Raw genomic sequence first — 16,938 nt, forward strand, 5'->3', positions numbered from 1 at the left:
CCATGATTACACACACAGTATTATTATTGTTTTTCTACGACTGAAGTTATTGGATCTGACCAGAGAGTGGCGCTGTTTTCTCATTTATTGTAAATTAGGGCACCTCCAACATGGTCATATTTAAAGCAACAACTTGTCCAATAAGTTATAAAGTATTTTTGAATAACAGACCTATAATTATGATGAGTAATTCCATGATTTTTTATAACAGTATGATTTTACAACATTCTTTCTGATATTTCAAAGCAGATTAAAGAGGTCTTTTATCACCGCATATTGTTAGACACATCTTTCATGACTGTGCAGTTTGTGAGTTTCTTCTGGACATGATTATACACCTGTGTGCCATTAATGACACTTAATTAGAAACATAATCTGCATGCAATTGTACTTGTAAAGTCCCTCTTCTATTTTCACAGTAGGAAACTTTTGTTGTATATTCTGTATTGTTAGTATAATGGCACTATTTCTTAACTTTGCTGATCTTCATCATTTTTAAGGTTGGTTTTAATTTGATTGATTGATTGATTTATTGTGCTTTATTGTAAATGGAATATCAGGTTACAGGAACATAATTTCTAGACTTTTAGTACTTGACACAAAAGCAGATACACAGGCCTACATTTGTTTTGTCATTTATTCTCAGATATTTATTCCCCTCAGTACTGTCCTTCATCCATTACCTGTAAGTGTGATTGTCTTTCCATGGTAATGTAACCACAACTTCAGTTCTGCATTTTGTAACCCTATCCAATGTCATGTCAGTCTAGGGCTCATTGAAGAAAAGATCTAATCGAGTCCTCTCTCACCTGAGAATCTAACACGACAGCACAGCACTGTGATTTCACGAGGGTTGCTGAAATGATACAGTTTCATCCTTGACTCAGACTAAAAGGTATTGAAAAGTTTAATGTAAAGCCACCAAGATGTGTTTAACAGAGTGTGTGTTTTATAGCAACGGTTTGCTTAGTTCACCAAGTGTGTGTGTGTGTGTGTGTGTGTGTGTGTGTGTCTAAGGGCAAAGCATCATGGTGACCTGCTGAGAGTTTGAATTGCAGGTGGTTTGTCACAATGCATATTTAATTTAAAGTGCATTTGAGATGGTGATACTGGGTTACGTCATTCTGTAAAGGAGTTTGCAATAGCTTGAGTGGATACTGGATAAGTTTAGTCAGTTGACTCAAGCTTTAACACAGATCTGGATCTGTTGTTCTCTGTTTAACTGTGAGATTATTTAGTTTAATACTTAAGAATTTATCAGAAAAGATGTGAAAAGGTAAGTTACATTTTTTTCTTGTTGTTGCTTTTTTCCCCATAACTTTCAGATGTCAATTTTTTTATTTATTTTTCTATTTTAGAAATGTATAATTAGCCAGAGCTTCAAAATATTTATTATATAGAAATATTATTGCCAATTGGTCTATATATGTATATGTATTTTGTATGGAGGGAACACCACAAATGATTGTTACAAGAGATATTGTATATAACTATAAGGTTATAATAATTTCATCATCATATTTTTGGTATAGCTGGGTAACAAGTTAAACCACAGTGTTCAAATGTTAGAAACCTTATAGTTTATCAACTACAATATTTAATTACCAAAACCACAACAAGACATTAATACATGCACTTACATAAAATTACATTAATAATTAAACCTCAGAGAAGTATTAGCATAACTATTGCAGTTTGTGTGCTAACTAGCATGGCCTAAATATACTGTGTACAGTATCAGTTCATGCATTCGCAAAATAAGTGTTGCGTCATCATATGTTATTCACAATAGTTTATAGTAAATACTATAGTGTCTTTGAATCATACTAGTAAAATGCTTGAATTAATTTGTTGTGGTACTATAGTTGCTGTGGTAATATAACAACTATAGTAATATAAACAAATTACTTTACCCATTACTGTACTAAGTTTTCTACAGTTATAGGATATATTATACTACAATACACTACAGTTTACTGTAGTAATATCTAAAGTACACTACAGTAGTTATTACAGTTTGTCAGTTCACTAGTTAATACAGTATGCTGTGGCAAGTGTTGTAAATACTAAAATATATATAATACACTTTACTATAGTATAGTTAAAAAACTCTATAGTATTTACTACAAATTATTATAGTATGTTTTTCATTTGGGAGCCTATATATACTGTATAATATGTTTATATTACATTTAAAATATGTTCATTTTAATTGTATTTTAGTCATTTTATTATGAGTTTATTATGTGAAATTTACATTTTCATATATTTCTATATAGGATTTTTTTTTGTTAGAAACGTAGGCTACTTATTAATTTCAGTTAGTTGCCAAGGCAACATTTTCAATTTTTTTATTTTTTTATTATTATTATTAGGCTATTTTTCTCATGTGATGTTAATCTATAACCGCTTTGTTTCAGTGACTGAAGGCGAGTTTTAATATTTTACCAGCAGTAACAGACAGTAAGCCTGTATATATACATTGTGTGTGTGTGGCAGCAGCAGCACGAGGCGGGTTTCTCGAGCACGACACTCTCTCTGAGCGAGGCAGGGCAACACTACAAATTGCCCTGTCATCCCGAGCCGGTAAGACGCGTGTATCAGACATAAGTCTTTGTGTAGTAATGAACGTTAGTGTTACACAAAACGTGTTCGTCTCGTACACAGGACGCTGGTGATGTGTGGCAAGAGAGAGAGAGTTAACCCTATTGTGCTGCGAGTGTTGTGTGGTAAGCTAACGCGCTAACGGTTAGCCTCGCTTTGGCCGCGTCTCAAAATCTAGTGCACTGCCTGCGTTGGCAGTATTTAATGTGGCTATCGTTTCCAGAAGCCCGTCTAGCTAGGCAGCAGACTGCGGTTTGAGTCACAGCCTGTGTGTCTCCTTTGACTTTGTTTACAACAGTAAAGCCTCGTTCATGTGTGTTGGCTTGATGAAAGCTCAATGCCAGACCGATGGAAGACAAAAATATTAAATTAATAATTATAACAACGTGGTGTTTGTGTCTACAGTGAGAGGAGGTGTATGTTTTAGCTAATCTCGCGGAATTCGGACTGAGGTATCTGAAAAGATCAAGTCTTTGAAACACTCTGTTGATGTGTCTAGAAATCTTGAGAATAATATTGATAGGAATTTTTCTTTTAGTTCACTCTCATATTAAACGGACAATCAAACATATTTTTCTAGATCTGGAAATATTCAAAAGTGTTTTTAAAATGTATTTACAATATTTGTATGCATGCATGCATGTATTTATTTATTTTCTGTTCTACTATATTTGTTCTACTCTGAAATATTTGATTGTGCTTGTGTAGAGTAAAACTAGTTTGCTAGCAAGTGTGATATCACTGTCTGCATTGAGACTTTTATTAGACTTTTTTTTTTACTAAATGTAACTATAATAAATAGTATTTTATATAGATAATCATTAGTATTTACGGTCTTTTTTTATTTTAAGGGATTCAATAATTAAAAATTTTAATAAATAAGAAACTAAAACTTAGTACTTTTAAACTAATGAACCAAAATGTTTAACTGATTTCAAATATAATTTTTAAAATGTGCACATAAATTTGTTAAACAATTTGCTGACAACGGTTCTGTTAATGCTCCATGTTTCATCACATTCAGTTATTCATTACATGAATTAAGTCATACCCTATATTTTCTATTAATTATTTATTTATTTTAAATATTGAAATTCCTCCAAAAAAAAAAAAAAGAAGTAAAATATTTGAATATTATTGTTGATCACAAATGGTGGTCAGATTTAAATGTTATCTACTTAAATTCCACATTCTTTCACTTCTGTGCGTCTTTGAACCGTAAAGGAAACAGGACAGTGCATAATGAAGCCCAGCAGAGAAGCATCAATAATATCAAATGCTTGGCCATATCTGATTGTTAAATAATGGTGATAACAAAATGGAGTTAAAATGCCAGTAACTGGTGTTATTTCTCTCCGTTTTACAGTTGCAGCCCCCTCTATCCTTTGGTTCCTCACTTATGTGTTTGCCCGAGCCCATGCCAGGAGGGTGTGAGATGGCAATTAATGGCCTCCGGTGGAGCTGAAGACATAAGGAATGGGGCATCTCGGCCAGCCCTCGTCATCCAAGCCAAGTCGGCAGTAGTGCATTCACCCAGTGCACGAGGCTCCTTCAATGCTGAAAGAAAGAGATCGCAGGGCGGCGCAGGTGATTCGGTGCCTCAGCCGAATGTGAGAGTGCTGTATGATCAGCCCATCTGTGTCTCAGGGATCCCCGCACAACTTGCCTATCCACACGTGCCTACAGTAAGAGTCAGCCGCATACAGAGCACAAGTGTGGCTTCTTTGAATGGTGCTGCTAGTAATGGTTTAAGGACTCACAGTGTTTTATCGAAGAGCTTGCCACATATTAACGCTGCTCCCGCTTCATGCCATAGCCACCGTAAAACCCACTGGACCCTTGATTCATTTCGGTTCAAGTCAGGGTTGTTAGGAAAAAGGGCCTTTTCGCCTCAGCTGTCTGTTTGTCCTGCCAGTCCCTCCCCACCTAAGTCATCTTCTCAAAAGGTCATAATTGAGAAAACCATGCCTACGAATCAGTCTTTGCCGTGGACGAGCAACAAGCTAAGGGAAAACAGCAATGGAGTCATGCGGCCCCCAAATGCCAAAATGCCCACATACTCCAAACAAGTGACCGTTGACCTGCACGGTCCTGCCAATATCGTATCCGGCTGCAATGGAACACATTCACGAGGCCTCAAAACCGATGCAACAAAACCTCTCCAACCCAGCGTGCCAACTACAGCGTGGAGCTACAGCAAGGCGGCCAAGGATTTAAAGCAGTTTGAGAAGATCACAGTGGAAGACACTAGAGCAGTAGAGCTGGATTGCTGTGTGGGACACGGTGTCAGTGAAGCCCCTCAGACTAAAATCAGCTCTGAGGCAGAGTTTGCTGCCACCGTTGTGCATAAACTCACCAAAATCAATGTACATGCAAGAGGCCGGACACTCAATGGTGTGAGCAACGTAAAACATCTCACAGGCAGTACTGTACCTATCTGCCTTATAAATGAAGATAAGGAGTCTTGTTTTGCACCTATGGAAACCAACAGTGCTCTCAGTTTTGATATAACGGATAAGAAGTGCCCGTCTGCTGCTATATGTGATGGTAAGACACAGGGAGGTGATTGTGCCATTCCAGAGGTGACTGGCCATGGTATGGCCTCTCCTCAACCGCCGTCTGTTTACACCGTGATTAACCAGATATCTGCCATTCAACTCACAAAAGAGGAATGCTATCAGGCCTCTCAGGTGGACGCGAGCCCCATGTCACTTAACGAAGAAGAGGAGGAAAGTCCTGAGATTCAGAGGTGTGTGGAACTTCTTAATTAACTGTTTGTATATTTACTACAGTTAAAAAATGTGGCGTTGAGGAGCTTTTATGTATATAAAGAAGTTACTTATAATCACCAAGGCTGTGTTTGATTAAAAACACTGCAAAAACTGTAATTTAAAATGTTTTTATTTGATAACTGTTTTTTTATCTATATTCTATCAATATGTGTATATATATGAATAGAATGTTTTCAAGAAAATTTGAAATAGAAGTTTTAATTGTCTTATATACTTTTAATCAGTTTAAAGGGTCCTTTTTGAAAAAGTGATCATTTCATTCAAAAAAGCTTTCTGATTCTGATTCCTCACTTTTAGACAGTATTGTATGTCTAGAAGTAATGTGCCGATGGGAAGTCTTAATTTGTTTTAGTAAATCAGGTCATTCAGACTAGTTTGAATTATTAAAACTAAATTTATTTTGGACATAACTTTAAAGCTCTCAAATATTGTGAATCTTACACCGTAAAAGTCACATGTCTGTTATTTTTAATCCCCTTCTAATTCACTTTTCAGACAGGGAATGCTTCTAGACGGTGATGAGGAGGAGCTTCCAGATAAGCTAGAGAATGACTTCAGTGATGATGGTAACGGAACTGCTTTTTTCTTTTGCTTTAACCTCAGCATATATAAAAATGTGTAGCCACAACTCATTATCAATATGTGTTTGTATAAAGGGGTCATCGGATGCCCATTTTCCACAAGTTGAAATTAATCTTTAGGGTCTTAATGAAAGGGCAGACAGGCATCTGAGATCGGCCCGATTTGAGAAAGGGAAAATTATTTAACGAGCTTAAAAAAAAAAAAAACCTGGATGGATTTTTATCATTATAGGGTAGTAGTGTACATACAATGCTAGTACACATTTCAGTTCAAACAACTGTGCATGTAGCATCCAATGACCCCTTTAAGGTTAATTTTTTTTCTTTCATTTTCTGATTGTTTTCATAAAATCTAATGCAACTTTTTGTTTTACAGTTGACTCAGATGATTGTGACATCTCCTCAACAACATCCATGGCAACCTTGTCCAAGTAAATAGAAATTCAGTACTCCAGGACAAATCTCACTGTTTTACATTGTGTTTATTAAGTGTTTATTGATCTATCTTAAAAATGTGGTAGTAATCAACCTGTAAAATGAAGTCAGGGAAATAGTTAACATTTTTAAGGTTTTATCTCCAGCCTTGGTAGCCTCTCCTCTTATGAGGGCAACTTCTAAAATACCAGTATTAATTTTCAATACAGTCATCATACTGCTTTATTATTGAACAAAACTCTTATAAATTATTGGATAAGATAATGTATACAATTATTATAAATAGGGATGCACAATATTATCCGACCAATATTGGAAACGGCCGATAATGGCTTTAAATTTAAGTATCTGCATCCTAAAAAATCTGAAAAATGATGCCAATATGTCTAGCCGATAAGAGGAATACATTAACTCACATGAGTTCAAGGTGTGCTAGTGATTAGATCATGTCAACAATGCTAATAGATCACGTCAGCATTGTGGATCATTCTTGAAGTGTTTCCAGAATGGTGATTAGATTCACTGTTTTGGGTCGCTGCATTTAAACTGAGAATGCACATACAGTTCATAGATATAATAAACAGTAATAGCACCCCCAGGTCCTAATGCCCACTTAGTAAGGAGTTTTAATTCCGTTGGGGGCAATGTTGGCCTACTTCTAATAAAATGAAAGCAAAATACATACTGTGGCAAGGCACTGTGACCCTGGACCACAAGGGTCAATTTTTTAAAATTTAGATTTATACATAATCCGCATAAATAAGCTTTCCTTAGATTTATGATTTGTTATGATAGGTCGATATTTGACCGAGACATAACTATATGGAAAAAAAATATTGAGAAAATCCCCTTTAAAGTTGTCCAAATGCAGTCCTTAGCAATGCATATTATTAATCAGAAATTAGGTTTTGATCTATTCCCGGTAGGAAATTTACAAAATATCTTCATGGAACATGATCTTTGCTTAAAGGGTTAGTTCACCCAAAAATGAAAGTTATGTCATTAATAACTCACCCTCATGTCATTCCAAACCCGTATGTCCTCCGTTTATCTTCGGGACACAGTTTAAGATATTTTAAAAATTTAGTCTGAGAGCTCTCAGCCCCTCCATTGAAGCTGTGTGTACGGTCTACTGTCCATGTCCAGAAAGGTAATAAAAACATCTTCAAAGTAGTTCATGTGAGATCAGAGGGTCAGTTAGAATTTTTTGAAGCATCGAAAATTCATTTTGGTCCAAAAATAGCAAAAACTATGACTTTATTCATCATTGTCTTCTCTTCCGTGTCTGTTGTGAGAGAGTTCAAAACAAAGCAGTTTGTAATATCCGGTTCGCGAACGAATCACTCGATGTAACTGGATCTTCTTGAACCAGTTCACCAAATTGAACTGAATCATTTTAAACAGTTCGCGTCTCCAATACGCATTAATCCACAAATGACTCAAGCTGTTAACTTTTTTAATGTGGCTGACACTCCCTCTGAGTTCAAACAAACCAATATCCCGGAGTAATTCATGAACTCAAACAGTACACTGACTGAACTGATGTGAAGAGAGAACTGAAGATGAACACCGAGCCGAGCCAGATAACGAACAAAAGATTGACTAAGATTTTAATGTGGCTGATTTTTACCACAAAATTGAAATTTTCCCAAAAATATTTTCTGTACACACAGTTTTACCTCAGACTTTAGCTACTCTATTTAGCAAATCCCCGTTTTTGTCTTTTTGGTGATTCACAGTTCTCTTTCTGTTAGCTAATCCTGGTTTTGTGCTGGTTGCTGGTGATCTGCCAAATGGTTACTTTTGACAGATTTAGAGTGCAACGTAAGGGTGACTATGGAAGCTATATTACATTAGAGGGTCTTATAACTTTGCATGTTTCTCCTCTAGTCACCTGACATTACTATGGTGATGACCATAACACAGAAGAGTACTGGACAGTTTTTTTTGTTTGTTCTAGTGGTTGCGGTCAGAAAAAAAGCTTTAAAAGCCAGAGGCCTGTAGAAAAGTCCCACAATTGTTCTTGTGTGAGAGTAGAACTATCCCTCTATAACAGGAAAATGAGTCTCTAGTGAATTGTCAGGCCTGTGGAGGCATTGTCATGAAGTGACGTCCAGCTGATGGGTTTGTTTGTTTGTAGTAGGTGTTTTCTGGTTTAGTTTTCCCACTCAGAGTAAAGGCCCATGTTGAGTGTAACCTCAAACTCAGATCAAATCAGTGTGATTAACCATTTTGAATTAACCTCAGCGGTTCTACATGACGTGAGTTATTTACTTTCATCAATCTGAGTGTCAGATTTTAGTAAATTTTAAATAGTTTGAACATTTTCTTACTGTTTTCTCTATCTAAAGTGGTTTGTTTTTATTTGAGGAAGCTGGCTATTGACGTCCTTAAAACACAGTATAAGATTCTTTTGCATAAAGAATTCAAAAATGGTTTGTGATTTTTCTTGACCACTTTGTGATCGTATTTCACTTAAGGTAATATGTCAGAGAGTTGCAATTTTCTGTGCTCATTTTTTGAATCTTGTGTGTACAACAGAACTTGGAGTACTACAGCTGGCAACTTAAAGCATTTTCAGATTATCCAGAAAGTGTAGAAAGTCCTGGTAATGTTTCTTGTGTTTTTATTCTTTTTTTTTAAGTGTTGAGGAGCCAATTAGTCCTGATGTGGATGGGGATCTGGTGGAGAAACCTGCACTTGTTCCCAGTCTCTTTCCCCACATGCCCTCCACGCTGTACTTCAGCACTGCCAATGAAAGAGGTTGGCATATACACTCACAAAAGCACTGACTTTCTAGGACTCTTTATTACCAATGTCCGACACAATATGAACAGATCGTTAAACACACATTGTTCTCTTTTAAATATCAGCTCTTGTTTTCGAGACGATATGTTGTTATAATTTCTCCTGACTTCAGTGGAGCTGTTGCCTGCTGAACAGAGGAAGCTGCTCAAATGGAAGATAACTACAGTCACCCCCAATGTTGTGAAAAACACCATCTCTAGATCACACTTCAAAGCCACCAAAAGTGAGTCGACAGCTTTCTTGTTGTAACATTGGGTTTTTTCTGATGTTCAGTGTGAAAACTGCTTGTAGCATAGATTTTAACTTTGTGAATGGCTGTAGAGAAAAACTGGGTATCATATTCTTAATGACAAATGAAAACCAATATGTGTTGTAAAATCATTGTGAAATAGGAACTTTTTAATATCTTCCTATTGGATATATATATATATATATATAATTTTATTATTTTTTTTTTTTGTGTATGTTTTAGGGCTGTGCGGTATTGAAAAACCTTACTTTACTATACCTTGTTAAAAAATGTGATTATACGATATTGCTTAAAGGGTGTAAAGTTTTCATGACAAATTTCATTTTCAGTTATATTTTAAACTATTTTAAAATAAATTATATAACCATTTATTTAAGAATTTTTTCTCAAATTCTTTCTTGGAAAAGAAAGAATTACTTAAACTTCTGAAAGTGTCCAGCAGTGTTTTAGCAGTACATGGAAAGAAATGTCACAAATCAGAAAATGTAATTTGAACATCAAATCAATGGCACTAATTTTATATCAGTGTAACTTTGCTTTCCATACCCTTTAAGTACTTCTTCATATAACACAGCAAAAACTATAGTCTGAGAAATTTCTAAAGTGATTAAAGGCAAGTGAACGGTCAGTAAAAAAAAAAAAAAAAAAAATAGAATTTACAAGCTTAGATGAAATAATCCTTAGTAATCAGGTACAGAAATTTTATAATTGTGTAAAATAACACAGCATAGTGTTCACTGTATGAATAAAATTTAGATTAATCTTTGTTAGAGCAGTTTTGTTGTTTGATTAACGTTAGTGACATGTTCAGCAGCACGTATTTATGGGCTGCTGTCCCTTTAAAGCTGACTGCATGGATCCAGTGTAATGATACACATCCGATTTCTTTCTCAGCTGTTTACATTAATTTAAAACACAACCGACTGCGTTTACGTGAATGATTGTTGAGATGGGTACTAATGTGTCTGTTCAAACTTGAGGAGATGCGAAAAGACAAACCAACTCGGTGTTCGTGTCGTCTGAAACAGCGTTCTTTGCATGTGTAAAGCAGAACTGAAGATACGCGGTGCGGAATTCGGCTTGTGCGCACTTCAGGTGTGAGTCAGACAGCAAGATGAGATGGCAAAGAGTTGTTTTCTGCAGCTTATTGTAAAAATTGCAATAATGTGTGCAGAAGTTGTCATGTATTTACGCTGCAGTATTCCGTCTGCAGTTTGTCATGTGTTGGTCTTTTTTCTAGTGAGTCACGATTGGCTTGGCTGTTGGGGTCACCATATGAAGTCACCAGGGTTCAAGGCCATTAGAGAGTTTCAGAAGGTGAGATTGGGATTGGAAACTTGAAGTGCTTTGCCACTGATGTATTACCGTTGTGTAATAAAATGTAATTTAAAATTGAATGACCTTTTGATTGTCATTAAATGATCTGTCAAGTCTTTGGTATTTTGATACCTTTTGTAATTGCTTAATACTTTGTTGTCAGCTGAGTATTAACAAGCATGCATTTCTGTTTGGCAGCTGAACCACTTTCCAGGCTCCTTTCAGATCGGCCGGAAGGACCGACTTTGGAGGAACCTGTCCAAGATGCAGGCACGCTTTGGCAAAAGAGAGTTTGGCTTCTTCCCACGCTCCTTCATTCTCCCACAGGATATCAAGCTGCTAAGGAAGGCCTGGGAGGATGGAGCCAGCAAGCAGAAATGGATTGTCAAACCGGTACCATTTCACCACTTGTGTTGTTTTGAAATTACTCTCTGACATTCTTATCATTGACGTGCTGCCATTTTTCTCACTTAGCCTGCATCTGCTCGTGGAGTTGGCATTCAGGTCATTCACAAGTGGAGCCAAATGCCACGCAAGAGACCGCTCCTCGTGCAGAAGTTAGTTGGAAGACCATAGATCACTTCTGAATCCTAATTGAGACCGGTTTGTGATCTATTAAGTAATGTGGTATGTATTTCTGCAGGTATCTTCACAAGCCCTACCTCATCAGTGGGAATAAGTTTGATCTACGCATCTATGTGTATGTGACCTCTTATGACCCACTCCGTGTTTACATCTTTAATGATGGACTAGTCCGTTTCGCAAGCTGCAAGTGAGTAAATCATCAGTACGTAATTTATCTAAAAGTATTTAACAGTGTGCAAATCTTTACTTTGCTCATCTAAATGGGTGTTTTCTGTTTGTTAATTCAACACAGATACTCTTCTTCTATGAAGACCCTCAACAACAAGTTTATGCACCTTACAAACTACAGTGTAAATAAGAAGAACTCCGAGTATCAGAGTAACAGCGATGATAAGGCTTGTCAGGGCCATAAATGGTAAGAATAAAGAGATATTACTTATGAATTCAGGACGAGTCTGTCCTACACTGGTAAGATAAGAGGTTTTGTGATTTAATCAGCAGGCAACTCATGGCCTCAAAATAATCAAACTGGTCTCAGAATTGTAATACAGTCTAATGATGGAGGTTTTATTCAATTCAGGGCCTTGAAGGCGCTGTGGCAGTACTTGGGCTCTCAAGGTGTCGACACCACTCTCATTTGGGACGAGATCAAAGATATGGTCATCAAAACCATCATTGCGTAAGTGTTCTGTATTTTTAGACTGTTCTTGTGGATGTGCGCACATTCATGTTCCTCCAAACTGAACTTGAGTGTGTTGTCTCTTCATATGACAGGTGTGACCCATATGTGAACTCACGGGTGAAGATGCATGTACGTTCTTCCTACAGCTGTCATGAGCTGTTTGGCTTTGACATCATGTTGGATGAGAGTCTGAAGCCATGGGTGCTGGAGGTGAACATCTCTCCCAGGTACAGCATGCAGGAAGTCTTGGAGCTTAAGTTGTTCAGAATGTACAGTAGTCAAGAGTAGTCTCTGTTACTAATTTCAGACTGAGTAATGACACTGACATCAGGAGTAATGACATCAGGAATAAAATTATAAATTGGGTTATATCATGTGTTGAATTAATCAGAGCCGTATTTATTTGGCACAAAAAAATAAGGGTGACTGTAATACAAAAATTCACTACAAAGTTGTGAAGAAGTGTCACTAGTACTGCTTTTAGTCATCCCCCAACTCTATCAGTTACCTATAAGTTCAAAATATGGACTCATTAATGCACTGGACCAGAAGATTTCCTTTTCATAATTTTATTTTTCCAAGTTGTTGCGTTCCACAGAATCCTGCTTTGCCCTATAGCAAATATCACTCTCATAATGTTTCCTCTCTCTCGGTCTCTCTCTAGCCTCCATTCTAACACACCGCTGGATGTTAGCATCAAGGGTCAGATGATACGGGACCTGCTGAACCTCGCTGGCTTTGTGTTGCCGCTGAGAGAAGATACTGTACCATCCAGTTCCAGTGCCAGCAGCTCCACTAACAGGTCAGTTCTGCTCTTGCATGTATTTAATAAAAACTTTGTATGCACTTATGTTGCTGTACATTGCCGTTTAAAAGTCTGGGGTCAGTAAATATATATATTTTAGAAATTGACACTTTTACTTAGCAAGATTTTTTATTATGTTTAAAAGAATTCTATTTGAAATAAATGCTGTTCTTCTGAAGTTATTTTCATCAAAAAATCCTGAAATAGTCAGCACCGATAGCCTTGTGGGCAACAAGTCGACATGTAGTGCCGTTGCTTTTCGGGTGTCCCAGCTCGTGGACTTTTGCTGATCCCGTACCCCCTCTCTCTCCCTCTCCTCTTCCTGTCTCTCTACTGTCCTGTCAAATAAAGGGCAAAAAAAAATCCTGAAATAAAAACATTTTGGTTCCCCACAAACATATTGAGCAGTACAATTGTTTTGAACATTAATAATAATAATAATAAGGGTCATGTACAATAAAGACTGGAGTAAAGGCTGCTAAAAAAATCACCTTAGCCATCACAGGAATAAATTATATTTTAAAATGCAATCAAATGAAAAATAGGTTATTATAAATTATGATATTTAAAAAATATTACTGTTTCACTGTTTTTATTTTATACAAAGAAATGGTGATCCTAAGAAACCTCTTTCATTTAAAAAATCGTACCCGATCTCAAACCTTTAAACGTCAATTTAAAGGTATACCATCCATTTATTTATTGTTATTCTTAAATAAGTTGTTGCTTCTAACTTAAGTTTTACTCCATTTTGTTCAGTTTATGTGGGGCGGTGCGAGAGAAATGGCGATCAGATGTTTCAACTGATGAGAAAGTAAAGAGAGCCTTTTATCTGAGCCAGCGCTTTGGAGAGCAGGTACTCAGACACACCTCACTTTCATCACATACTGAGATATTGATCATTGATGGTTACTTAAAGGGCTAGTTCACCTTCAGTTGCTGTTCCCCATTGACCTCCATAGAAAACAACACTATGCGAGTCAAAGGAGACCAGCAACTGAAGGTGAACTATCCAATTAAGCTAAAATATAAAAAATATTGTCCAGTTATCCAAGTTAGTAGTAACTGATAATACTAATGACTGCCTTATCCCAGTTCCACACACTTTTGAATGAAATATGTCTTTGTTTGCAGGATTTCTGTGCAACAATCCTGGATGTGTTGACACCTGATGATGTGCGTGTGCTGGCAGAGAGTGAGGACGAGTTGTGTCGCAAAGGAGATTTTGAGCGAGTTTTTCCCTCTCATGCTTCCTCCCGCTACCTCTGTTTCTTTGAGCAACCACGCTACCTCAACATCCTCCTCAACCAATGGGAGCAGAAATACTGGCTCAGCAGGAGCAAAGGTGTTTGTTTGCATTGCACAGTGCTGTGACCTGTAACTCGCTACCCATTTTGACTCTTTTCATACTTTTAGGTATCAATCTGCTGAGGGATTTGTGTGAGAAGAGGGTACACCTGGGCAACCTGGCAGATTCTGTTCATCACGTAAGTACTGATGTTTCTGCAGCTTTACTGCAATAGCTGTTATGTAAAAGACTCTTGTTTTATATGGCTGCCTTGTTGAACTTAGAGATTTTAGAGACCAAAGTGCAGATCTTCATTTTTCGTTTTTAGTTTTGTTTAGTTTTTCGGTGACCATTGTATAATCAGTTGATGTAAGTTTGGCCCGTATCTAGATGTGTGCTAATATTACAAAATATACTTTTTTTTTTTTTTTTCAAATAGATAGATATATTGAAATCATATTAATAAAATATAAAAAATGGCAAAATTCAACATCTAAATTCAAAATATGAATAAAAACTTAGTGGAAATGTGTCTGTCATTTATTATGTGAACCTTGTTTTAATGATTTTATTGTCGGTGTATTATCTTTTATGCTTGCTCTTCTATTCATAGTGGTCTTCCAAGTCGGATCACGGACGCAGACCTCAAATGACTAGATCTGGGTATGCACACACACCTACACCTATCTCACACTGACTTATGATGGTCTTATGTACAACTTACACCTTGCTTCATGTCTCTGTCTGTTTTTCCTCAGTGTGCTGGTCAGTCCGAGGTCTGATGCTGAGGATGAAGACTCGTCTGACCGGGAGGTTCAGTCAGTCACTATGAGTATTCCAGACATGAGTTTGCTGAGCACCACCAGCCTGAGCCCCAGTCCCACCTCCAGCTCCAGCCTGACTTCTCACGATGACCTTTGAGCTTCACCCCACAACCCTTGACATTCAGAGCTTCCAAACTGTGTGTATACACGTCGCATCTAGTGACACTCCAAGCAGAGCTCCTACAGTTGTGCTTTTTTGCCTTTGGAGGGGGATAAGACTGAAAAGCAGACTAAATAAATGAACTGGCCAAATGGATTGGTGTTACCAGATGTATTTTGAATGCTGGACCACACCAACAGGTGAAAATACACAGTGCATGCGGGTGGCTGGAGGAATAATCTCTTCCTGTTTGGAGTTTTGATTGTTTCCACATCAGCCTATAGATACTTTGCATTGTTAAAATCACAGGTCTGTGTATACTACAGGCATCTGTTGAGCTGATTATTTTAAATGAACTGGATGAAATGTGAAAAGTTTGGAAAAGAGATATTATTGTAAAAATAAAATCACTATCATATGTCTAATGATATTTGTATGCCCTGCTCAAGGTAGACAACATGCTCAGGTTAATGTTTTTAAATTAAAATTGCTATTTGAAATATGACCTTTTCATTCTTTCAGGGCCATTTTTATTAGCTTCTCAAAAGTGAGTTGAATGTTAAGAGTCATCTGTGGATCTTGATCACACTTGTGCTTGGGGTTATTTTGAGAATATCAACTGTTTTATGCAACAACTACTTGGCTGACTGGTATTTCAACTGCATAGATAGTTTACAGAAATAGTGTCTCATAGGGGCAGATTCCCTTTAGTGTGTGTTTAGTTACTATTGGGTACTGACAGTCTTGTTTACTTCAGTGATATTTTTGCTATTGCTTATAGCAAACACAAACAGTGTACAGCAGTTGTTAACCAGGGCTCTGTGGGCATCAGCAAACTTCCTAAAAAGCCTCAGGATGACTTAAATTAAATTAAACTAAAACAAAGCAAGCTTTAAAATGTGTAAATCCAGATATTTTTTATTATTATTTACCCCCTCAACAACTGCCCCCTCCCTCTCCTTTTCAGAAGGTTTCCCAAAGGTTCCCCAAAGTATTGGATGAAAGAGGAAGACTAAATAAGGCTAAGTTTTATATGTAGACCTGGAAAAGTCCTGTAAATCTAAGGGTTAAAAAGATCGGGGTGCATGAAAAACCATTTTTAATAATATGGTACTCGAACAGTAGCGTGAGTTCTTTGTAACATTTGACCATAGAAACGTGACTAGAAATGTTTGTGTAATGTTAACAAATTGCAATGCACACTTTTAAGTAATTTATTTAAAAACATTACTGTTTCCAATAACTCGATACAACAGAAATTTCTCTTGCTCACATGCATATCATATCATATTTTTTTCATACGAAACCTTAATCTGCACCGAGAAGCACAGCCGATGCACAACCCACACAATGTTCTTCCACAACCACAAGACATGCATTTTGAATTATTATTTTTTTTTAACTGCTAGAGGGCCAAAAGTTACATAATGTAAACTTAATTACAATTATTTTATAACTTCATTCTACTTTTTACTGTCAACACATGTATCCAGTGACAATTAAACCCACTTTGTGGCCTAATCCAGCTTCGAACAGTGAAATGATAACAAGAGGTCCAACTGTAATCATCAGGTAACAGGAGACAAGTCTTTTTTAGACTTGACAAGACCTTTTTATGATCATCTTGCAGGTCATGGTTTTGCAGTGGTCTTTAATGTCAGCAGTATTCTTTTCAGCTGACTGGTCTTACGTTAAACATGAGTTAATAATTCAATTCAAGTTAAATTCCTTTGTAATTTTGTTATAGATTGAGGTCCTGATTGTGCTGTGTCATGTTCATACCATCCAGGTCTCTTACAGGGGTGTTGTGTACACAGCCACAACATCTGTGATTCTCCTCCCCCCGTCGCACGTCCAGCCCTCTGCG

General features: G+C 36.9%; 1 protein-coding gene across 3 annotated transcripts; it reads left to right on the forward strand.

Moving 5' to 3' along the window:
* Window positions 1-2,461: 2,461 nt before the first annotated feature.
* ttll4 (tubulin tyrosine ligase-like family, member 4) lies at window positions 2,462-15,573 on the forward strand. 3 transcript variants are annotated; one of them, XM_052566126.1, is made up of 20 exons: window positions 2,493-2,586; window positions 2,668-2,729; window positions 3,971-5,353; window positions 5,892-5,962; window positions 6,354-6,408; window positions 9,057-9,175; window positions 9,333-9,443; window positions 10,711-10,787; window positions 10,986-11,180; window positions 11,262-11,344; window positions 11,431-11,559; window positions 11,665-11,787; window positions 11,953-12,051; window positions 12,147-12,281; window positions 12,719-12,856; window positions 13,619-13,715; window positions 13,994-14,204; window positions 14,276-14,346; window positions 14,761-14,810; window positions 14,906-15,573. In XM_052566126.1, exons 3-20 carry the CDS (start codon window positions 4,050-4,052, stop codon window positions 15,066-15,068), a joined length of 3,231 nt encoding a protein of 1,076 aa, XP_052422086.1. In that variant the 5' UTR covers window positions 2,493-2,586; window positions 2,668-2,729; window positions 3,971-4,049; the 3' UTR covers window positions 15,069-15,573. The 3 variants fall into 3 exon arrangements, with proteins under 3 accessions (XP_052422087.1, XP_052422086.1, XP_052422088.1); XM_052566127.1 differs by lacking the exon at window positions 2,668-2,729 and having other exon boundaries at window positions 2,462-2,586; XM_052566128.1 differs by lacking the exons at window positions 2,493-2,586; window positions 2,668-2,729 and adding an exon at window positions 2,815-3,056.
* Window positions 15,574-16,938: the final 1,365 nt, after the last annotated feature.

Source organism: Carassius gibelio, chromosome B9, assembly GCF_023724105.1.
Source record: "Carassius gibelio isolate Cgi1373 ecotype wild population from Czech Republic chromosome B9, carGib1.2-hapl.c, whole genome shotgun sequence".
Classification (NCBI taxonomy): Eukaryota; Metazoa; Chordata; class Actinopteri; order Cypriniformes; family Cyprinidae; genus Carassius; species Carassius gibelio.